The sequence below is a fragment of the Mustelus asterias genome, chromosome 14, assembly GCF_964213995.1.
Source record: "Mustelus asterias chromosome 14, sMusAst1.hap1.1, whole genome shotgun sequence".
NCBI classification, from domain to species: domain Eukaryota; kingdom Metazoa; phylum Chordata; class Chondrichthyes; order Carcharhiniformes; family Triakidae; genus Mustelus; species Mustelus asterias.
In genome coordinates this window covers 59,429,956-59,455,409 of record NC_135814.1, presented here as the reverse complement: position 1 = coordinate 59,455,409, position 25,454 = coordinate 59,429,956, and the positions used below count along the sequence as shown (strand labels likewise).

Sequence of the window (25,454 nt, the reverse complement as noted above, 5' to 3'; positions counted from 1 at the left end):
GACTGTCATCTGTTTCTCAGGAAGTCATCAGAAGGCATCAAACAGCAGCCTGCTCACATCAATCGTCAGTGAGAGATCATTTCACCCACAAGTTAGTGCGGTTGTATCCACCTTCCAGTATGCAGCTTGGCACTCAAAGCGATTATTCACTTTAAACATGCGCGAATTTTAACCTGTGTAGACTACTGGACTCAAACAGGTTAAATACAGGGTCATGCTGCTATGATATTTCTGTGGGGCATAATTCGTTACGTTGGCTAAGACTTCCCGAGTCGCAGCTATGTCGAGTTCCACAAAGCTTGACTTCTCCGAAGTGGAAACTTTTCTGGATAATCATCCGGATCTTTTCGAAGAATACCTGCTGAGGAAAGGCAAATCTAGCACAGTGGAAAAATGGCTCAAAGAGCTTCATCTCAGCAAAACCCCGTCAACTCCCACTTCAGGGGAGAAGAGCCTTCCTGCCAAGGAGTGCTGGGCGACCAAAGGAGACGGGCTGCAGAGAAGACCTTCTCAGAAAGAGCTCAGGAAACATTTTGCCAGGTCCAAGGCGCTGACCGTCAACAGGACTTACGACGAACATGTCAACTCCAGAGACAAGGAACCACTGTCCAGCATGAGGAGGCGAGCTCTCCTCAGGAAAGCCAGTTCGCTACCTCCCACCACAGCTCACATATTGAGCGCCTTACTGGAATCTCGGGTCAACATCCCCCAATACGCTCCGACGGCGATCGACTATAAATACGAGCTCAGGGACACCAATGAGAGAGAATTCTTCCTGGAACTCGTCAAAGACATTTCCAACGACTTGGACCTGACCAGCCTGAGCTACAAGATCCTCATTTTTGTCTGTATCCTAGTTGATGCGGATCGCTGTTCTTTGTTCCTTGTGGAGGGAACTTCCAACAAAAAGATTCTAGTATCCAAATTCTTTGATGTGCACGCAGGGACCACAGTGCTGCCCTCGTGCAGTATGGAAAACTCCAACGAAGTGCAGGTGCCCTGGGGAAAAGGAATCATTGGTTATGTGGCTGAACACGGGCAGACAGTTAATATCCCTGATGCCTATCAGGTAAGATCACCTTGCGTGAAAGAGCCCAGAAGGTTGCATTTGTTTCAGACAGTTTACAATCCGAAGAATTCACTGAGAATGCATAGTATCTGTACTAAAGATGACAATGATAAAAATGCCATAAAATTACCAGAAAAAAATAAAGAAAACTTTCTCTCCCTACCCCTTGCCCCGGCGTTCATTAAATAAAACGACGAACATTTCATTTCAACGTTGCAGCTGAAATAAAGGTTGTTCTTTTTTCATAGTATGTGTAAGGAAAACATTTTCATCGTGTAAAGGATTAGCGTACACTTTGTTATTACAGTGTTTAATTCGTCAATCATCAGTTCTTCAGTTAATTGGTGAAATCAGTGATACAGTGCACTGGCCTAAACATCAATATTGGCACCACTTTCACCTCATTTGTTTATCTGGGCAAACCTGATGTAATAACTAACACACATGTCTGGGTATTTAAAAATCGATCTCTTTCTCACCTGTATATATGTAATACATATATGAAATTCTATCTTACTTCAGTTTGTGTCCGTGTTGGGTAAAACGTGATATGAAAACATTCCCTCTGATATTTTAAACTAAGAAATGCAACGCAAGGTCTGTGAGTTGATCCTTTGCATGGTAATCTGATTTATATAGTTCCTAGAAACTGGTTATCGGAGTGGGAATAGGTCTAACAATTATTTATTTAGACATTTACCAGCTAGTCTGTGCACAGCAATACTAGCCGGAATAAATATTGTAGCTTAAAATTAAGGCAGCAGTAGTAATTTATTTGGGAATCATTAACAAAGGGGGGATTAAAATGCGATTGCGAAGAAAGGAAATGGGGTTTCTGCCAGGAAATATTATCAGCAGGTCCAACTGAGGTAGAAATTTTCCTTGCTTCAATATTTTGTAAGAAAAGTTAAAACATACAAAAATAGTTTGCATCTGCCGTGAGCACTGTCTAAGCGCGCTTCAGCGAAATAGTATGACATCTTTTGTTTGACACAACAAATATGTTTGTGATGTTTGACATAGTTTCCTATTCCTGATCCGGATCAGCAGCAAGACAAAACAGTCAGAACCTTTCCAAACAGGGTGATTCATAAAACCCGGCATCGCTGGCTGATTTCCCGCAATGTTAACCACTGGAGTCAAATCTCCACAACACCTTTGTTTGACCAGTTACACAGTGTCGGTAAATCGTAACATTCATTCCAGTCATGCGTTTTAGTATGACAATTATGATACAAGGCAAAAGGCAATCGAGTTTTTTAAGCTCTTAAAAACTAGAACATCAAACAAATAATGTATGCCAATCTTGAACTGTATACAGTCATGCTAAATAATGCAGAGCATTTTTTATTCATGCTGCGTCTTGCCCGGAATATTTCAATTTCTGATAACTCTTGGTGCGGATTTTGGTTAGTCCCCATGGGATCGATCCCCATCACTATCGAGAAGCGGGGTGGAACATGTGATCTTATACCATAATAAGATAATGATGCGGGATCAAGTCAAAGAACTCGCTTGGAGTTTGTATATTGCAGAAATTTGCAGAAGTCACTGACACAATGACAATAGAGGAGGCTCACGATGCCTTTGAAATGCATCGTTTGGAAATCATTCCCAAGAGCACAACACTGAGTGTGACGTAGAAATTGCTTATTGCAAGTGAAGTGATTTATGGTGCCAGAAGTGATAAGATATAAACTCTGCCATTCATCTCGACAATCATTTCTCCAAGCGTTCGGGACAGTAGGCGGCGCTCCAAAGTTCAGCATTTCACTTTGCGTCAATATCTGTTTTACTGCAGAGAAAAGTAAATATTTTGAAAAAGGGCTTGTCTTAGCGTTTGCTTCTGTCAGTTGTTCACATGCTAGTGTGCCACCCATGCTGTTGCGACTTGCACTTTCGGCAAAACGTGAGAAAGTGCTTTGCGACCACAATTTCGACCTTTCTTGACATGAGCAAAATTGTAACGTCTATTTCCATACTGCTCATAAATTCGAGATGAGGAACCTCCCTATTGATAGTTCCTTTTTGTTTCTCTTTCAATTGGACATGGGGATTAAAACAGCACCTCACACTCCAATGTGTAAAATAGCCCAACCAACCACTAAAACTTTTCTGATATTTGCCTCGCAAAATATATTGGTAACATTTTGTGTTTCAAGAAATGAATTCGATCTTTAGATAAACTAACACTAACAGACTTGAATTTTTAAGGGATTTTTTTTCTGTTTCCTCACTCCCCCCATTGCCCAGTTTCCCATTGGATGCTGGTCTTCACAGTTGGCTGGTCGGAGTATTCATTTAACAAAAATAGTATTGATCATTCTAGAGCAAATTTATTAAATAGATTCAAGAAACAATTGACTACTTTCTGGCTCTGTTCAGGAATTCTGCATGTTCGTCCCATGGTGTTGTTGATGCTGCTTCTTTCTGAACACATTTCTTTCCTGCTCTCTCAACAACGCAGCTGAAAATAAGGGTAACAAAAGCTTGTAAAAGACTGGAATTTGAACTTGGTTCATTAACTCAAGTTTAAGCTGCAGTTACGGACTGCTTTTCTTTGCTGTCACATCTAACGAGGAACCTACTATCCACTGCAATCACTTAACTGCATCCCAAATTACTTGGTGTTGAGATGAAGATAACATTTTCCTCCATAAATTGTTCAGTGTGCTCCAGATCATGGTCACTTCATTCATTCATTAGGACTGCCCGGTTCGGATCTAAAGAGCTGAGTGAAACTCGAATAAAGCTGAGACCCAGGGGCACTGAAAGAAAGAAATGACTCATCCTCATGCTGTCAGACCTAAGTTGACGTTTGTAGGCATTATCATGAACACAAAGCTCATTTGGATAGTAATCCAACTTGTAATGCTTTCCCAACTGAAGGTATCAAAATTGATAGCTGTGTTCACCGCTGCTAGGTTCTACATGTCTTTTGCCACATATACAATCATTTGAGTAGAAAGGCCTGTGTGTGCGTGGTACTGTGATTCTGGGATACAGTAACGTCATCCATGTTAATTCCAGCCATGTCATTACAACTGGAAATTGCTTCACCTACTGATCAGTGTGAGTTCAATAAAGCTTTTTGAACGTAATCAAGCATATGGAAAACAGAGGCTAAAGTTTGGCCCAGGCCAAATGAATAGGCCTATTACACAGCAGTCTGCTATCAATGGGAGAGATGCTACAACTGACATTAGGGCCCTGTCCATGCAGCCCTGCTGCTTGTATCTGTAGAACTGCCTCTTGCCAGGCAGTTCTGCAAATCCATTCATTTGTACTGTACAGATGCAGATAGTGATCAAGACCATTGCTAGCTGGCAATTGCAGCAAATTGAGTAGCAACAGTTCCTTTGATTATAATTCAGCTCTTTGTTCTTTCTGAAGTTGGTCCCATCAGGACGTACATTGGTTGGTCTTTTGGATGGGAGATTCCACTATTTCAATGCTACTGCCATGTGCTCTTTGTTTCTGCCGAGTTGTGTCCTGTGCATTTTGCAATGTAAATCTGCTAGCATGGAGATGCCTTGGCTGGGGTTTGTGCTGATATGAGAGTGACACTGGGTGCTTGGAGGTCCTTGGTAGGTATAGACTACTGGTCACACCTTCCTCGAGACTACCCGAGAGGTAGAGAAATGGAAGGTAGCACAGTGGTTAGCACTGCTGCTTCACAGCTCCAGGGTCCCGGGTTCGATTCCCGGCTCGGGTCACTGTCTGTGTGGAGTTTGCACATTCTCCTCGTGTCTGCGTGGGTTTCCTCCGGGTGCTCCGGTTTTCTCCCACAGTCCAAAGATGTGCGGGTTAGGTTGATTGGCCAGGTTAAAAAAAAATTGCCCCTTAGAGTCCTGGGATGCGTGGATTAACGGGTAAAATATGTGGGGGTAGGGCCTGGGTGGGATTGTGGTTGGTGCAGACTCGATGGGCCGAATGGCCTCCTTCTGCACTGTAGGGTTTCTATGATTTCAGATTACGGTACTATTATTGCAACACCTCTTGAAATAGAATTCATTGTGTTTTGATGCCAGTAAAAATAAATAGGATGAGAAGTTTTATTGAATCATGGTGATCAGTCTGACCAGCAGGATGTTAAAATATCTTTGGGGTCCATTGTACATCATTGGATCCAGATTTACATGAATTCCCAAACTCTCACCTGTTTTAGCCAAGCACTTTGAATACCTTTTAGTAGGAAATGGGATAAATGATGGCAGAATAGCAATGGAACAATAACAGTTTGTTAATGCATAAAAAGATGAAAACCACATTTCTACTTTGGGAATCAGTTATGGCAAACTGCTCAACATCACCAAATAACCTTCTAAAAGCAAAGTTATAAAATGAGTGTGGCTAAGAGAGAACGGGATTGGAGACCCATAGTTAAAATCATCCTTGGGGAGTCAGTGAGAGTCAGAGAGAGTCTGAGAGAAGAATGATGGAGACCTGCAGTTAAAAGCATTGGTGGGAAATTAATGGAAGTCAGAGCAAGCAAAAAGACCATTTATCTCCAAGTCAGTATATCAACAATCTTTTTTTCGCAAGGAACATTGCACATTATAACAAGCTGCCAAAGGAAATATCACAGCTTCACCATTTGAAATTGTCTAGACCCAACTTTAGATAATTTCCATTTAAGAGTTTCCATTATCATAAAATCATAGAATCATACAGCGCAAAAGAGGCCCTTCGGCCCATCGAGTCTGCGCCAACACATTAGAAACACTTGAACTCCCACCTATTCTTGTCTGCCAGCACTTGGCCCATAGCCTTGAATGTTATGATGTGCCAAGTACTCATCCAAATACTTTTTAAAGAATGTGAGGCAACCCAGGCAGCGCATTCTAGACTGTCACCACCCCTGGGTAGAAAAGCTTTTCCTCACTTCCCCTCCTAAACTTCCTGCCCCTCACTTTGAACCAATGTCCCCTCATGATTGACCCTTCAACTAAGGGGAACAGCTGATCCATATCCACTCTGTCCATGTCTCTCATAACCTTGTACACCTCGATTAGGTCGCCCCTCAGTCTTCTCTGCACTAACAAAAACAACCCAGCCTATCCAACCTCTCTTCATAACTTAAATGTTCCATCCCAGGCAGCGTCCTGGTAAATCTCCTCTGCAGCCCCTCCAGTGCAGTCATTTCCTTCCAATAATGTGGCAACCAGAACTGTATACACTGCTCGAGCTGTGGCCTCACCAAAGTTCTATACAACTCCAACATGACTTCCCCGTTTTTGTAATCTATGCCTTGAATGATAAAGGCGAATGTCCCATCTGCCTTTTTCACCACCCTACTAACATGCTCTTCCACTTTCAGAGATCTGTGGACAAACACACCAAGATCCCTTTGTTCCACAGAATTTCCTAGTGTCCTACCATTCATTAAATACTTTCTTGTCAAATTATTCCTTCCAAAGTGTATCACCTCACACTTTTCATGGTTAAATTCCATCTGCCACTTATTTGCCCATTTGACCATTCCGTCTATGTCTTCTTGTAGCCTAACACATTCCACCTCACTGTTACCCCACACATCCAATCTTTGTGTCATCCGCAAACTTGCTAATCCTACCCCCCACATAAAGTCATCAATGTCATTAATAATAGGGGACCCAGCACAGATCCCTGCGGTACGCCACTGGACACTGGCTTCCAGTCACTATGTGGAGATGCCGGCGTTGGACTGGGGTAAGCACAGTAAGAAGTCTCACAACACCAGGTTAAAGTCCAACAGGTTTATTTGGTAGCAAATACCATAAGCTTTCGGAGCAATGCTCCTTCGTCAGATGGGGTGGTCTCTGCCAGTCACTAAAGCAGTCTTCTGTCATCACCCTCTGTCTCCTACAACTGAGCCAATTTTGAATCCACTTTATCAAATTACCTTGTATCCCATTGGATCCAGATTTACATGAATTCATGATTTACAGAGGGTGATGACAAAAGACTGCTTTAGTGACTTGAAGCCAGTGTCGAGTGGCGTACCACAGGGATCTGTGCTCGGTCCCCCATTATTTGTCCCCTATTATTAATGACATTGATGACTATATGAATTTATCTTCTTTACAAGTCTCTCATATGGGACCTTGTCAAAGGCTTTGCTGAAATCCATATAAACTACATCGACTGCACTACCCTTGTCTACACACCTGGTCACCTCCTCGAAAAATTCAGTCAAATATGTTAGACATGACCTCCCTCTGACGAAGCCATGCTGACTATCCCTGATCAAGCCCTGCCTCTCCAAGTGGAGATAGACAGTCTCCTACAGAAGTTTCTCTAATAGTTTCCCTACCACTGACGTGAGACTCACTGGTCTGTAGTTCCCTGGTTTATCCCTACAACCCTTCTTAAATAGCGGAACCACATTAGCTGTTCTCCAGTCATCGCGCAACTCCCCCGTGGCCAGAGAAGAATTGAAAATTTGTGTCAGAGTCCCTGCAATCTCTTCCCTTGCCTCTCACAGCAGCCTAGGGCACAATTCATCTGGACCTGGAGATTTATCCATTTTTAAGGCTGCCAACACCTCCAATATCTTGCCCTTCCCTATGTCAATTTGCTCAAGAGCCTTAAACTCTATCTGCCTGAGTTCCATACCATCGTCCTCATTCTCTTGGTGAAGACGGATGTGAAGTATTCATCCAACAGTCTACCAATGTCCTCCAGCTCTATGCACAGATTGCCCCCTTCGTCCCTAATGGGCCCTACTCTTTCCCTGGTTACCCTCTTCCCATTGATAAACTGATAGAATATCTTGGGATTTTCCCTAATTTTACCAGCCGGAATTTTTTCATATCCCCTCATTGCTTTCCTAATTGCTTTCTTAAAATCCACCCTGCACTTTCTATACCTCACTAATGATTTGCTCCCCTTGTACTTTTTAAAAGCCTTTCTTTTCCTTCTCATTGTATCCTGAATATCTCTGGTCATCCATGGTTCTCTGGGCTTGTTATTCCTACCTAGCAACGTAGAGGGAACATGCTGGGCTTGCACCTTCCCCATTTCCTTTTTGAATGCCCCCCCCCCCCCCCCCCCTGCTCTTCTGTAGATTTTTCCCATCTGTCGCTTTTGCCAGTTTACTTTGGCCAGATCCTGTCTTATTTTACTACAATCCGCTCTCCACCAATCCAAAATATTTTTTGCAGCTTGTCTATTTCCTTGTCCATAACAAGCTTAAATTTGTGCCATGTTGTGATTGCTATCACTAAAATGCTCCTCCACCATCACCTCAACCACCTGTCTGGCTTCATTCTCCAGAATCAGGTCCAGCACAATTCCCTCCCTTGTTGACCCTTCACATATTGATTTAAAAAGTTCTCCTGTACACATTTCAAGAAATCTACTCCATCCAAGCTCTTAACACTATGTATATCCCAGTTAATGTTGGGAAAGTTGAAATCATCTAATATAATAACCCTATTGTTATTGGTTTTACACACCTCCACAAACAGAACACATATTTGCTCCTCACTATCCCTCTGACTGTTGGGCGGTCTATAATAAACACTTAACCATGTGGCTGCCCCTTTTTTTATTCCTAAGCTCTTCCCACAAAGCTTCATTTGATGCCTTCACCAATATATCATCTCTCCTTACTGCAGTAACTGACTCCTTAACTAATAATGCAATGCCTCCTCCTGTTATACCTCCCCCCACTGTCTCGCCTGAAGATCCTATATCCCGGAATGTTGAGTTGCCAATTGTGTCCTTTCTTTAAACATGTCTTTGTGATGGCTACTATATCACACTTTCATGTGTCAATCATTGCTCTCAACTCATCTGTTTTACCTGCAATACTCCTGGCGTTAAAATAGAGGCCATCCAGCCTGGCCTTACTCCCTTGAAACTTAATACAGTTGCACTCCCTCTGATTTGTTTGTTTTGCTGTATGATTCCTTGCCCTTATTCTGCTAACAGTCTGTATCTCCTTCCCCTGTCAAATTAGTTTAAACTCCTCCCAACCGCACTAGCAAAACATCCCGCAAGGATGTTAGTCCTGTTCTGGTTCAGATGTAAACCGTCCCATTTGTACAGGTCCCACCTTCCCCAGAAACGCTCCCAGTGATCTAGGAATCTAAAACCCTCCCTCCTGCACCAACCCTTAAACCACGCATTCATCTGTACTATCCTCCTATTTCTGTGCTCGCTAGCACGTGTAATCCTGAGATTACAACCCACGAGGTCTTGCTTTTTAGTCTACTGCCTAACTCCCAGAATTCTTGATGCAAGACCTCATCCCTCTTTCTATCTGTGACATTGGTACCAACATGTACCATGACCTCTGCCTTATCACCCTCCCCCTGCAGCTGTTTAGTAACATCCCAGACCCTAGCACCAGGGAGGCAACATACCATCCTGGAGTCACGTTGACGGTCACAGTAGCGCCTATCTGTACCTCTGACTATAGAGTCCCCTATTACTATTGCCCTGCCTCTCTTCCCCCCTCCTCCCCCCTCCTGTACAGACAGGCTGCTTGTGGTGCCAGAAGCTTGGCTCTGTCTGCACTCCCTGGAGGAACCAGTGCCCTCACCAGCCTCTAAAATGGGATACTGATTTGCGAGTGAGACCCCAGGGGACTCCTGTACTATCTGCCTATATCTCTTGGACTGCCTGGTGGTTATCCATTCCCTTCCTTCCTCAAGTCCCTTCATGTGACCATCTCTCTAAACGTGCTATCCCTGATGCTCTCAGACTCACGAATGCTCCACACTCTCCCCAGCCACTGTTCCAGCTCTGAAACCCAAGCTTCCAGGAGCTGCAGCTGGACACACTTTCTGCACACATACTGGTCCCAGGCACTGGAAATGTGCCCAGCATCCCACAAAGCAAGAAGAGCAAACCACAGCTTCGAGCTCTCCTGCCATAAAAGTTTAAAAACTATCATATTTTTAAAAAAAGAAATAAAGCAAATAATTCGCTACCCTTGCCTAAACAATGAGTTTCAATTTAATATGGTTTGGAAATACCCACCAAGACTTACCAATCAGCTGTGTCCGTTGGTCTAATGTCACTTTTTGACCTGTAATGTCTTTTTTTAAAATTCATTCGTGGGACATGGGCGCGCTGGCTGGCCAGCATTTATTGCCCATCCCTAGTTGCCCAAGGGCAGTTGAGAGTCAACCACATTGCTGTGGTTCTGAAATCACATGTAGGGCTGACCAGGTAAGGATGGCAGATTTCCTTACCTAAAGGACATTAGTGAACCTGTGCCCTTAGTCTGTGCCCTTTGTTTGGTCAGAGGAGGAGGAAGGGAGTGAAGCACTGATGTAGAGTTTCAGGCTTAACCGCTCCTTGACACCAGTTCTTCTGCTTCCCATTTTTTAGTAGATGTGACTGTGCCAACGTCTCCCAGAATGCACCTCAGCGAAGTCTCACTGCCACCTCTGCTGGATGCTCTTCCTCCTGTTTATCACTGGAGGGGTTCTTCCGCTTCCCACTTTTCAGTAGATGTGACTGTGCCAACATCTCCAGAATGCACCTCTGCTGGAGGACTACCATCTCAGCAGGTCATACCTGGTTTAGCGAGCATTACACTCACATGAATGTCAACAGAATGTAGATATTAGTCTTTGATGCTGACATAACTAAAGCAGAAGAAGCAGAAGAAGAGGACCAAGCCTGAGAGAGAACACTATTGGAGACCCAATAGGAAGGAGACATCATTGGTGATGGGTAAAGAGATGGGCCAAGTGGACCAAACATCTGTGAGGGAACACTTGAACATGAGTGATTGTTGTAAGGTAAGGTGTAGATTAGCAGTGGAGAAAAGCAAGGAACAATCTAAAACAGAACTTCTAAATTGGAAGAGGATTAACTTTAATGGGAGGAGAAGGGTAAAATGAAACCAATCTTGACAGGAAAAACTATAGTGGGAAAAATGGATGATCCTTAAGGAAGTGATGTTTCAGGTACATTCCAACAAGGGTGAAATTTAGGTGAACTAAATCCCAGACTCCTTGGATGAATAGGATAATAAGAAATGTGATGAAACCAATGATGCATGTTAGGTTAATTCTTCATGCAAGAACCAGGCCAAATACAATAAGTTTGGAGAAGTGAAGGGGAAGTATTTCTCAAAAAGAGAGAATACCAGAATACAATGACAGTTAATATAAAAGAGAACTCTAAAATTTTCTACTGACATGTAAATAGTAAAGAGGTAGTCAGTGGTAGGGTGGAGCCTAATAGAGACAAAGAGGGTGATCTGCACTTGGAGGTGCAGGGCTTGGCTAGAATATCCAATTAGTACTTTGTATTCGAGTTTACTAAGGAAGAGGATACTGATAAAATGTCAGAAGAAGTGTAGATGGTAGAAGCAATGGAGAGGGTAATAATTGATAGGAAGGATGTTCCTAAAAGGCTTGCTATGTTGAGAATGGATAAATAACCTGACCTGGATGGCTTGCATCCCAGCTTGCGAAAGGAAGTGGGAGTGGAGCTGGTGGAAGGGCTTGCCATAATCTTCCAATCTTCCTGAGATGTGGGGAGGTACCATATGATAGTAGAATGGCAGAGTGTGCAGCCATTATTCAAGAAAGGGTGTAAGGGCATTTATAGTAACCACAGGTGAGTCAGTTTAATATCAGTGATGTGTAGGATTTTAGAAATAATTATCAGGGATAATGGATGCCCAGTTTGGAGTTTTTAGATCTGTTTGAAATCTATCAAATTTAGCATGGCAGTAGTGCCACACAACACGGTGGTGGGTATTCTCATTGTGAAGACAGGACTTCATTTCCAGAAGGAGTGTGTGGTGATCATCCTACTGATACTGCCAAAGACAGATGCATCTGTGAAAGGTAGATTGGTGAGGATGGGGTCAAGTAGGTTTTTCTCTCTTGTTGGTTCCCTCACCACCTGCTTCAGACCCAGTCTAGCAGCTATGTCCTTTAGCACTCAACCAGCTCGGCCAGTAGTGGTACCACTCGGTGATGGACATGAAATCTTCCACCCAGAGTACATTCTGAGCCTGAGATACCTACACTGCATCCTCTAAGTGGCATTCAACATGGAGGAGTACTGATTCAGCAGCTGAGGGGTGGTGTGGTTTGTGATAATCAACAGCAGGTTTCCTTGCCCACGTTTGACCTGACTTTGTGGTGTCCAGAGTCAATGTTGAGAACTCCCAGGGTAACTCCCTCATGACTGCATACCACAATGCTGCCACCTCTGGTTGGTCTGTCCTATCAGTGTAACTGGACATAACTAGGGATGGTCATGGTGGTACATTGCCTGCAAGGTATGATTCCATGTGTATGGCTGGGATTTTCCACCCCATGCAGGATGCAGGATGCAGTGGGTCATTCAAATGTCCACTGACCTTCGGTAGGACTGGAAGATCCCAGCAGTGGTTGAGGCTGCAAACTACTGGCCTATGACTATGTCAGGCGGTTACTTGTGTCTGTGGGACAGCTCTCCAAAATTTGGCACAAGCCCTCAGATGTTAGTAAGGCGGACTTTGCAGGGCTGACAGGGTTGGGCTTGATGTGGAGATGCCGGCATTGGACTGGGGTAAACACAGTAAGAAGTCTCACAACACCAGGTTAAAGTCCAACAGGTTTATTTGATAGCACAAGCCACTAGCTTTCGGAGCACTGCTCCGAAAACAAAGGGTTGGGCTTGCCATTGTTGTTTCAAGTGCCGGATGATCTGTCCAGTTTCATTCCTTTTTATAAACTTCGTAGTGGTTTGATACAGCTGAGTGGCTTGCTCGGCCATTTCAGAGGGTATGTAAGAGTCAACACGTTATAGAGGATTTGGAGTCACATGTAGTCCATACCAGGTAAGGACAGCAGATTTCCTTCTCTAAAGGGCATTAGTGAACTAAATGGGTCTTTACGACAATCAGCAATGGTTTCATGGTGACTATTACAAATACAAGCTCATTAATTCATGAATTATTAATAGAATTAAAATTCCACCAGCTGCCATGGTGGGATTCCATCCCATATTCCCAGAGCATTGGTCTGGGGCCTTGGAGTCCTAATCCAGTGACATTACCATTAGACCATTGCCTCTCCAACTGAGGTGATGCACTTTAGAAGGAATAGGGAGAGGCAATACAGACTAAATGGCATAGTTCTAAAGGGTGCACCAGTTAAGAAGTACCTGGAGGTCCATATGCAAAGATCTTTGACGGTAGTAAGACATATTAAGAGAGCAGTTAGCAAAACATATAGGATCTTGGACTTCATAAACAGAGGTCTTGAGCATGAAAGCAAGGAAGTTATACTGAACCTATAAAGCTCTGGTTGTACCACAAATAAAGTATTGTGACAATTCTGGTCATCACGCTTTCAGAAGGTTGTAAATTTCCTTGAGATTTACGAGAATGGTTCCAGGCATAAGGGATTTTAGCTGCAAGGTTAGGTTGGGGGAACTGAGTGTTGTTCTCCTAGGAGCATCTTGCGGATAGTGATGAGCATTGTCGGACAATATAGCAGGATATAGATAGGCTGGAAAATTGGGCGGAGAGGTGGCAGATGGAATTTAATCCAGATAAATGCGAAGTGATGCATTTTGGAAGAAATAATGTAGGGAGGAGTTATACAATAAATGGCAGAGCCATCAAGAGTATAGAAACACAGAGGGACCTGGGTGTGCACGTCCACAAATCCTTGAAGGTGGCAGCACAGGTGGAGAAGGTGGTGAAGAAGGCATATGGTATGCTTGCCTTTATAGGACGGGGTATAGAGTATAAAAGCTGGAGTCTGATGATGCAGCTGTATAGAACGCTGGTTAGGCCACATTTGGAGTACTGCGTCCAGTTCTGGTCGCCGCACTACCAGAAGGACGTGGAGGCGTTAGAGAGAGTGCAGAGAAGGTTTACCAGGATGTTGCCTGGTATGGAGGGTCTTAGCTATGAGGAGAGATTGGGTAAACTGGGGTTGTTCTCCCTGGAAAGACGGAGAATGAGGGGAGATCTGACAGAGGTGTACAAGATTATGAAGGGGATAGATAGGGTGAACGGTGGGAAGCTTTTTCCCAGATCAGAAGTGACGATCACGAGGGGTCACGGGCTCAAGGTGAGAGGGGCGAAGTATAACTCAGATGTTAGAGGGATGTTTTTTTACACAGAGGGTGGTGGGAGCCTGGAATGCGCTGCCAAGTAGTGTGGTGGAGGCAGACACGCTGACATCATTTAAGACTTACCTGGATAGTCACATGAGCAGCCTGGGAATGGAGGGATACAAATGATTCGTCTAGTTGGACCAAGGAGTGGCACAGGCTTGGAGGGTTGAATGGCCTGTTTCCTGTGCTGTACTGTTCTTTGTTCTTTGAGCAAAGGAGATTGAGAGATTTGACAGAGATGACAGGTTTAGATAAGGTAGACGTAGGAAAGTTTTTTCCAATATCTGATAATGCAAGGGCTAGAGGACACGGATTTAAGCTTTTGGGCAAGAGCTCGGGGGGATAGGAGGAAGAACTCTTCAGCAGAATGTGGTAATGACATAGAACTCTGAGTGGTGGAACTGGAGGCAATGAATGATTTCAAAAGGATATTCGATGGGCACTTGAACAAAATAAATTTACAAAGCACGGGTATAAAGCAGGGGAATGGAACTGATCGGATTGCTCTCCAGAGAGCTAACATGGACACAATGGGCCAAATGGCCTCCTTCTGTGCCATAATACCTCTCTGATTCTATGAAGGTGTACATACACAGTTTGTGAGATTGTTTATGCCCACTGCCCATTTAAGGTATTTTCCCATTCACACTGGTAAGTAATTATAAAACCTAAAGCATTGCAAAGCAGTTGGACACTTGCATATTTTTTGTGGTAACTGTGTCTGCTTTTTGTCCATGAAATGGCAATGACTGAATTCAATTTGTTCCAAAATGTTTTACATGGAAACTTTAAATGACATTATTCACAAAGCAAATCCATTTTAAATTGGGTCATATAATTAATTAACTTGTCACATTAAAATTGTGTGTTTGCACACTTTTATTTAGTTTTTAGAATGCTTATGTTATTGGTTTGTTCGGTATTTTTGAGGTCGAGAGCAGTGTTACTGAAAAGCTTACTATTAATAAAAAGTTTTAGCATATCCAAGGAATATGATTGTATAGTTCCTTAGATTTCTGTACTTGTACTTAAAAGATTCATCATTATTAACATGTAGTAAATTGCTTTGGCAGATGGTACATTTTAGGCATCTTAAGCACACACTTTGAATGTTGTAAGAGATCTCTGGCTGCTAAAAAATAATACTTTAATTCATTTTCTGTGTACATATTCGTTGAGAAAGTGTTCACTGAGCCACTACTTAATATGTTCACTCCATGGAGCTGTGACATCCATCTAAATTGTTAAATAATTTATTTCAGTTTCACTGACTTACATCTTTTCAATAAATATTTGCAATGATTTTTTAAAACACATTCAAGCTTATCCAGGCTTTCATATTTTCACCAGCTGGACAGTTCAGCTCATGAGTATCTCCAGAACGCAGATCCTTTGTCAAAATACTACCTGTTTATTCTTGACTTTGTTATTGTTGAGACCAGTGACCTAAAGAACTGAACCGACCAAGTGACTCTAATGGCAGAAAGAGATGGACAAGATTTCACTTTTTATAACACTTACTTTAACAATCAAACCAAAATCAACATAAATTAAATATGAATTAACAGGCAAATTGTATTCAGTAAAAACTATAAATTATATTTTAAGTAGCTAATACAACAAAGATAGGTCTCTCAGATTTACTAACAGTCCCCTTAGCACATATAGCTGCCACAAATTCCTTCACAATTCTAATGTTTTATAGATTCCCCACAGTGCAGAAAGAGGCCATTTGGCCTATTGAGTTTGCACTATTTCTCCAAAACAGCATCTTACCCAGACCCACCCTCCTACCCTATCCCTGTAACCCCATGCATTTACCATGGTCAATCCACCTCACCTAAACATCTTTAGATTGTGGGAAGAAACTGGAGCATCCAAAGGAAACCCATGCAGACACGGGGAGAATGTGGTTCCCTTAGGTAAAGTTTCCAGTCCTTTCCTTCCTGCAAAATTTGGTCCTCAAGTTGCCCCTGATAGCAACTTCTCTCTATCCTCACTCGGAGAGCTTTTCCCACAGCCTCCCCAATCCGCTTTCCTTTCCTTCGCAACCCAAGTACATCACAGTCTGATGTCATGTTCAGGAATCCAAAGTTGCTATCCCCCTTTCCCAGAAAACCAAAGTTTTGGTTTCACTTTTGGCTGGGGACCGTCTCAAAAAATAAGGTTTTGAAACCAAAGTTAGTGCAGACAACAGCTTGCACACACTAACCATGGCCACCGCACCCCACCCACCCCCCCCCCCCCCCCACCCACCCCCAACCCGCAACCCAACCCAACCCCCTTAGTCTCACAAACAACAACTTCAATTTGCATGGGCAAAGATCATCTTGATAATTAGACTTGCCCACTTTCCCCATGACCAGCTAGGACAGGCAACTGTAACTCTCAATTGAAGCCTGAGTATGGAACGTAAAAACAGGGGAAGGCCATTCAACTTCTCAAGCCTGTTCTGCCATTCAGCTAAATTATGGCTCATGTGTAACAAAAATCCAGCAATCTCCATTTGCAAATGTTACCAGCTTATTTCTTGGTGAAGTGGCCAATAGTTAAGCATTGTAGCTGACAGTCTACATTGCCATGTGGGGTATCATTTTAGCGGTATTACATAATGAGCACATTTACATTACAGAAAAATAGAAAACAAAGAGCAAGATAGGAAATAAATAATGTAGAATCATTGAATAATTTAGGAGTAAACATGTGGACCATTTGCATTGTAACAATCCAACAAACAGTTGCCAACATGAATTCAGAAGGGGAAGATTCTGTCTGCTCAAACTGTTAGACTTTTTTGAGAAAGTGGCAGTCCATGTGGACTGTGAAACCCCGATGGCATGGTGTACCATAACTTCCAAAAGGATTTTGATAAATTTCCATGCAAAGGCTGTTAATTAAATCTATTGTTGTGGGAATTCATGGTAAATCAGAAACTTGTGGAAGGATAGGAAATAACAAATACTCAGCAGGGAAGTTATGTCAGAGTGGGAGAGAAATTATTGAGTGGAGCACTTCAGAGTTTGGCATTGCGATTACTAATTTCTAATTTACATAAATGACCTAGATTCAGAAACTCAAATCAAAGTGGTCAAACTGACAATTTATACCAAAGGATCAGTGAGTTGGAAGAGAAACTCAGAAATTAGAGTGAGTTTGCAAAGATATGAAGGTGAGTAGCATAATGACAATTGAAATAAAATGCAGACAAATGTAAAGTGTTATATACAGGAAGGAGAAATAAATGAAATGCATACTCCATGATTGGTACTCAAATGGGTAAAGATAAATCTGAAAGAAAACAAGATTTTTATTAGACTTGGGGCTATCGCTGAGCAGCAATAAACAAAGTCAATAGGATGTTGACTACACAGCCAACATCATAGAATATAAAATTAGAGGAGATGTGATCATATTTAATAGTGCTCTGGTTAAATCACAGCTTGAACTGCATCTAGTTCCAGTCACTAAGAAACAAAAGAGAAACAGTCAAGTGCTGGAAGCAGTATAGAGAAGAGGCATGACATTGATCTCTAGCCCCCGAGGCTATGAGTTTGAAGAAAGATAGAGGAGCTTAGGGTTTTCAGCTTTGTAGGGAGAAACTGATTTTATTAGAGGTAAACTAATTGTTAAGGGTATAGAAAAAAAGAGATATCCTATCAAAGCTTTTCATCTTGCACTGAATTACACTGAGAACCAATTTATGATTATTAGTCAGGCTCACATTGTAGCTCACTTACACTTACCACAAGCCATGTATACTCATAGGCAGGAACAAGAGTTCTTCGGGCAAAAGGAACGTCCAATCATTGAGCAATTTCTTGAATTAAACAAAAGCTTGGGGGACAATTGCTCCCTGATACATTCTCCATGGCAATGCCTCAACCAATCAGAACTAACTCGCCAACCAATCAGCACCCTTATCTCATGCAATATAAAGTGCTGCTCCCTTTGAAATTTGTTACTCCTGTATCTGTCCTGAAACACACAAGATCCTGAGGGGACTTGACAGGGTGGAACTGGGGGATAGAGTTTAAAAATAAGAGGTCTCCCTTTTAAGATGGAGGTAAGGAGAACAGACTGTGAAATTATTCTCAACACATTCAGGATTGTTCATAGGAACATAGGAAAATAAGACTTAGGAGCCGGAGTAAGCCATTCGACCTTTTAAGTCTACTATATCATTCAATAAGATTGTTGTTGATCTGATTGTGGTCTGTCTGCCCCAGTAATCCTTTGATTCCCTCGTATGTCAAAAATCCATCTAACTTATCCTTAAATAAATGGCCCAGTCTCCATAGCTTTCTGGGAAGATAATTTCACAGTCTATTCTCCTTACCTCCATCTTAAAAGGGAGACCTCTTATTTTTAAACTCTATCCCCTAGTTCCACACTGTCAAGTCCCCTCAGGATCTTGTGTGTTTCAATAAGATTACCTCTCATTCTGCTACACTCAAATGGGAATAAAGACAATCTGTTCAACCTTTCTTCGTAGGATAAGCCCTTCAGCACAGGAATGAGTCAACTGAACCTTCTCTGAACTGCTTCTAACATAATTATATCCTTTTTATAATGAGACCAAAACCATACACAGTATTCCAGATGTGGTCTCACCAACACCTTGTACAGCTGCAGTAAAACTTCCTTACTTTTATATTCCACTCCCCTTGCAATAAACACCAACATTCCACTTGCCTTCTTCTTCACTTACATTTTAACTTTTTGTGATTCGTGTACCAGGACACCCAAGTCCCTCTGCACTAGTGAATTCTATAATCTCTCTCCATTTAAACAGCATACTGCTTTTCAATTCTTCCTGCCAAAGTGGACAAGTTCACATTTTCCCACATTATACCCCATCTGCCAAAGTTTTGGCCACTCACCAGGATAAATGTCTCCTTAAAAGATTGCCACTGCCTATTGTTAAGACCACCATTCACCCTCTCCCCCACAGTTGTTGATCCAGGTGAGACCCCTCGATTGCTCACCATCCAGCTGGGATATCCCCAAATTGTTACAAACCCGGGTGAGGAGGGATGAACTGGCTCCCTGTTCTTATTCAACCCCCTGTGCTGGTAGCAACAAGATTTAATCCAAAAAGCATTTGTTTTCGTGGATACCTTTACCCAGAACTGAGTGTTTATGTTTTAAAAGGGAACCAATTTAACCAGGCTTTCTTGAGTTAAAGGTAGAGTTTATTAGTTGCTAAAAGGCAAGGAAAAAATGGCATAACACATTCATACAAATTAGAAGTGAGAATTGAGTTCAAAGTAAGTAAATATAAAAAGGTATACAGGAACAGTCTTTGACTCACAAGGACTGGAGGATGAAGTGTTGCCGTCATTACAATTCGAGATTTCAGTAGAATTGACTTAAGTAGGCAATAGTTTTGAGGCTCCAGTAGAGTTGACTTCAGCAGACGAATAGTTGGTCTTCCAATTCCAGTGTCCTGTAGTTTGGCAGCGAAGCTTCCCATCTCTTTTCAGCTGTGATTCTTTGGCTGATTGGGGCTGAATTCCACAGCCAGACCGAGAGAGAGTGAGAGATACCTGCAAAAATGGCTAATTTGCAGGGGCACTGTGTATGCTTGCTGTTTTTTCTTCTGTCCAACTTTCAACAAACACCACCCACCTTTCAGCAATTCAGCCAGTGACTGACTTTGCATTTTCAGCCATCTTGGGTTTGTGGTGTCCCTTTTTAAAAAATAAAACTCAGGTCTTATTTAAAGTTCATATATGATACAAAGGGCATACATCCCAATGACTGGCAGATTGTATCAAGCAGCATGTTCCTCGGCTGTTCGCAACCGACAGAGCAAAGATTATACTCAACCAGTCTGTACTTGCAAAATTCAGAACATAATTTCTAACATTAGATGTGATTCTGCGATTGGACAGTACTTGCTGACCAATCCTGAATGTGCTAAGAATTGCACCAACAACTCACAATGTGGCTCTCATATGCTTGCTAGAGACTACAGATGTTCATATGCAGAGATGTGTCCACTGCAGGCAAAATGATTATGTCCAGGGATTGCACCTTTTTTGAATTAAACAAAAGAATGGAGAATAATAGCACCCTGGTGCATTCTCTATGGCAACGTTTCAACCAACTGGAGCCAACTTTATAACTAATAGCACCCTTTTCTTATGCACACTTGTGTTGCACCCTTTGAAATTTGCCATTCTTGCACCTGTCCTGTTGAATACAAGATGAAAGGCTTTGACAGGATGTCTCTTTTTACAACAAAACTGAAGTTCTGTACTCTAAGTGATTAATGGTGTAGAAAACGTTAATCACGAATACTATTTTAAAATAAATTGTAGGAATAGAACAAGCGGTCTTTTTGGTCAGAGGCACAAATTTACTATGTAGTCTCACACTGCATTGAAATCTGCAATGTAAGCATTTCCAGTGGGAATTCCAATACGTACACATTTACGTGTTGTCAGTAATGTCACCAAGTGGCATTATAATGGAAATTCCACTATAGCATTTCAGTACAACACTGTAGCACATAGAAAAACAGAATTAGCTGGCAATAATTCATCCTACATCCCAATCTGTGATGGGATTGCAAACTCAATGATATTTTATGTGAATGCTTTCTTCTCAGGTTAGATCCAACGTGTTATGCTGCAAAGCCTGGGCACCTCAATTCATAGATAATGGGATTCTTAATCGCAGAGGCATCATTTTGAGTCCCATGGACTTTTTCTTAAATATTCCAGTCAAAATATTCTATCTTTAAACGAAATATTATAATAAATTCTCTGCATTGGAAGTTGAGAATCTCATTCACCGAAATACCCTGATTATGTATTTTTATCATTACTGAAATTTTAAAAGTATGTTTTACAGAGGGAACAGTTGCTAAATGATAGGTGGACTAAATATAAGAACTTACAATTGGTTAAGTACTGCACAGGCCTAAAAATGGGTAACTTGTACTTTATTGTTAGTCTGTGCCAAGGTTAATGCTGTCAGTTGACACTCTGGGACTGCATGAGGACAAGTTCAGGAAGTGCCCCCCTTAATGTTGCAGCACAAATAAACAGCCTTATAGGTGAAGTTGGGTGAGATCGGATCTAACTCTGATTGCAACTCCACAGCAGTTCAGGTACGTACTTACGTTGGAAGCAGTGAGAGAAGGTTTACTGGGCTGAATCCTGAAATTAAGAGGTTGTCAAATTTGGAAAGGTTGATCAGATTGGGCCTATTCTCACCTGAGTCTAGAAGAATGAGAGGTGATAGTATTGAAATATAAGATTCTGAAGGGGCTTGACAGGATGGATGCTGAGAGGATGTATCCTCTTGTGCGAGAATCTAAAACTAAGGGACATAGTTGAAAACTGAGGGGCTTCTCAATTTAGACAGCGATAAGGAGGAATTTCTTCTCTCAGAGATTTGTTAGCATTCTCTTACACAGAGAGCAGTGGAGGTTGGCTCATTGAATATATTCAAGGCTGAATTAGACAGATTGTTGATTTATAAGGGAATCAAGTATTATGGGGGACAGGCAGGAAAGTAGAGTTAAAGCCACAATTAGATCAGCCATGATCTTATTTAATAGTGGAGCAATCTTGATAGGTGAAATGGCCTACTGCTGCTGCTGTTTCTTCTGAGCTTATTATCTTATACACTGGCAAATCATTGGGATTGGGCAGTAACTTCTCAACTCCAGGGCAGTATAATTGGTTACAATTAGGTGGGGGCTGTGGGGTGTGGGGGGTGGGGCGTTTGGGTAGTTGGGGGCCTGACCTGCCCGACACCCAACTTCTGATCCCTCATGACTGTTGTGGGGTACCCAAAGTTGCACTGGGGCATCCGCAAGCCCCCCACCATTCCACCCAGATGTTTCCAGGTAAGGATTGCATTGCAATTGCCTGGGAAGTGCAAACTTCCAATGGGCAATTGTCCACCACTGAGAACTATCTGGAAATGTGATTTGAATCACAAATTTGAGATTTTTCTGACTGGGTTACTTCAATAGTTATCTAGAAAAAGTTAGAAGAATTAAAACCACTTCTAGCTTCTGGGTAACTATTATACAGATTCACACTGACCACCCCCCCCCCCCCCCCCCACCATGAGAATCACCCAATTACCCCAAGGGACTCCCGCCAACCCATCCGATTAACTTCATCTCTGCCCCCTGCCTTCCCTTCTCTGACCACAGGACTTCCCTCAACCCCAAAATAACCTCCCAAGCCCGGCCTGACTGACCCCTGCATCTGTCCAGCAGTCCGAATACTCTCTCCCCCCCCCGCCCCCCCCCACAACGACTGCCCAACTGCCCGACATCCGACTTCTAACCGCCAACCGTTGTCCACACTCCGACTGCCTGAGCTGTTGCCTGTCTCATCCGTGACTACCTGACCCCCCAGGACAGCCTGACCGCTCACCCCCCCCCCCCCCCCCCCCCCCCCCCCCACCCACCCCCAACTACCCAATCCTCACCAACTGCCCGATCCCTCCCGGCAGCCCCCCTCAAACCAAATTCTAACCATTTCTTCAGACCTATCTACTTCTTGGCATGAAAGTGACTGGGCCTTTAGACTCACCTGATCAATGGCAGCTGGTGCAGCAAAAAAGGGAGCATAGTCTCTGACTCTGAAGCCTTGAACAGAAGGCTCCAGGCACGCACTACCCTACACAATGCTCACCCAGCCTGAGTTGGAAGGTTGGGCGAGATTGGATTGAAAGGATTTTGAGGTTGGAAAGTAGGAGCGGAGTGTCAATGAAGCTGGTCAAATGTACTCCCACTGCAACATCTAGGAAAAACTAAATGCAAAACTGAAATATTATCCAAAATATTAAGCAAAGTTTATGACAGAATAATTGTGACAAATTCATTCGTGGGCTAGTTTTGTGTTAACAGAAGGTCTGGTTTTAGAAAGTCATCAGATTCCTATGCATGCGTGGATATCGAATAGCATTGCTGTCAAGTCTGGAGGAAGTTAATGACTCACTCTGCAAACTGAAGGGGCCTTCCTGTTTAAAGGAAGGAATGAAGAATGCACGTTAAAGAAATTATTGACTCGTTGATATTAATGTACTTCCTGAATTTTGATCGGAATTCTGTTGACTTCATAATTCTAGAGGGATTAATCATCTCTGTTAAAAATCTGAAATGATGTAGAAGGTGAGGCTCAGCACAATAGGATAATATTAGCTGAATTGTGATTACCAGCACTACTGGTTAATAAAATAGAGAATACTGTTTAAATGCCTCCAGAAGGGATAAATTTTATTAAAACCATTCATCTTTTTAAGAACCACTGTCATGAAAATAACTATTCCACATAAACCTTTTACTAGTGGTTTCATCTATTCTATCAACTTAGTAAAATTCTTTGGTAAAGTTATTCATGATTCTAGTACAGGCTTGAGGGACAAACATTAATGAACCTCAAAGGATAAGCATAATAAACATGAGAAAAAAAATCATGATTTGTCAATGTATTGGGTAACAATGAATATTTTGTGGTATAGAGTATCATGGAGGTCTTGTAAGTAGCATCCCTGCCTCTGAGCCAGAAGCTCTGGGTTTGAGTTCCACCCAGGACTTGATGGCCAAGGAAGGTGAATTCATAATGTAGCCAACAGGTTGAGTATCAAGTTGCAAAATCCTTCCAACAAGCTAAAGGCAGGCAGTAAGAGCAGGAGAGACTCCTGGTCAGCCAGGTTTGATGCAGAGTGGCACCCCTCAAGCAATAAGCTTCTGGTGACGGGCTAGCAACCTGTTCCAGGTAAAACTCACAATGGGACCTGATGAAAATCTGCCCTGTGCACCACCAGGTGTGGGAAGAGAAACAAAACAATAGCATGTCATGTTAATTAATTTTGAGTTCATTGTCCACAATTGGGTATATAGATTCATAGAGTCATAGATTTTTACAGCATCACAAAAGGCCTTTCAGCCCATGCTATGAGGGTTCCCATCTTTACCATCCTTTCAGGTGATGAGTTCCAGATTTCCACCATCTTGCGGATGAAAACGTTTTTCCTCAAATCTGCTCCAAATCTTCTTCCCCTTCCCTTAAATCTATGTCCCCGGTTATTGATGCCTCTACTAAGGGGAAAAGTTCCTTTCTATCTACCCTATCTATGTCCCTCATAATTTTGTACACCTCAATCAGAGTCCCCCCTCAGCCTTCACAGCTCTAAGGAAAATAACCCCAGCCTGACCAGCCTCTCTTCATAGCTGAAACGCTGCAGCCCAGGCAACATCCTGGTGAATCTCCTCTGCACCCTTTCCAGTGCAATCACATCGTTTCTGTAGTGTGGTGACCAGAACTGCAAACAGTACTCTAGCTGTGGCCTAACGAGTGTTTTATACAACTCCATGATAACCTCCTTGCTCTTATATTCTTTGCCTCAGCTAATAAAGGCAAGTATCCCATATGCCTTTTTAAACACGATATCACTGGAACCGACGTCGACCCCAACCTTGTTTGCTAGTGTTGTGGCACAGCACTCCCCCCATCCGTTCGCTGTGATGCTGCAACCTTGCCAGTGAATAGAGAATCATGAACATCTCCCCATCCACCTGGACCTCAACACTGCATGAAGTTGTGCAAGCCCCCTGAACCTTCAATGATTTGCCTTCAAACCTGATGAAACATAAGAAGCTGAATTAAGTTCACAGTGAGTCACAAGCAAATGCCTTCTGATCAAAATAATCCATGCAAACAATTCCTGACTTGGAAATGCCACGAAGCTCCTGAGTAACAGTAAACTGCAATTGCACAAACTGTGGCAGATGCAGATACTTGATGCACAAAACTAAAATTAAAAACTCCCCTATGTGCAACTGTGATCATCCAGAACAGGCCATGGAACATATAACAACTCAATGCCTGTGTCACAATTATGAAAGGAGCCATCACAACAAAACACTCTTTCTCCTGACACAACTATCTAGTTAATCTTTGAATATAAAAATTGGATTTTGCCATTGTGGTGATGGCACAACTGCCTGTGTTCACCAAAAATACTCCATGAAACTGACAGCAACATCTGGTGTTCAGAGATGCCCTGTTAAAATATGGAAATCTAGAAGTTTCCGTTGGGGATAACCTGCAATCAACACAGAATCACCGATCTGACACGAATGTCAACTTTAGGCACTATTCTCACTGTAAAAACTGTTGAAAATGTTACATCTTGTTCAATGAATTGTAGCTGAGATTTTAACAGTATTCTAAGTCAAAATTGGTGTGTATGTGGTGTCGTCTCTTTAAGACAACATAGCAGCAGGGAGTCACCTGAGTTGAGAAACCAATAGGACCCAAGAGTGAGTAATCACCACAAG

General features: G+C 42.5%; 1 protein-coding gene across 1 annotated transcript in view; it reads left to right on the top strand.

Annotated features, from left to right (window-relative positions):
- Positions 1-280: 280 nt before the first annotated feature.
- Positions 281-25,454, top strand: part of pde11a (phosphodiesterase 11a) — a 362,109-nt gene continuing 336,935 nt past the window's right edge. The window contains exon 1 of the mRNA XM_078229219.1: positions 281-1,069. Coding sequence (XP_078085345.1) covers positions 281-1,069 — 789 coding nt within the window. The remainder of the gene's footprint in view (positions 1,070-25,454) is intronic.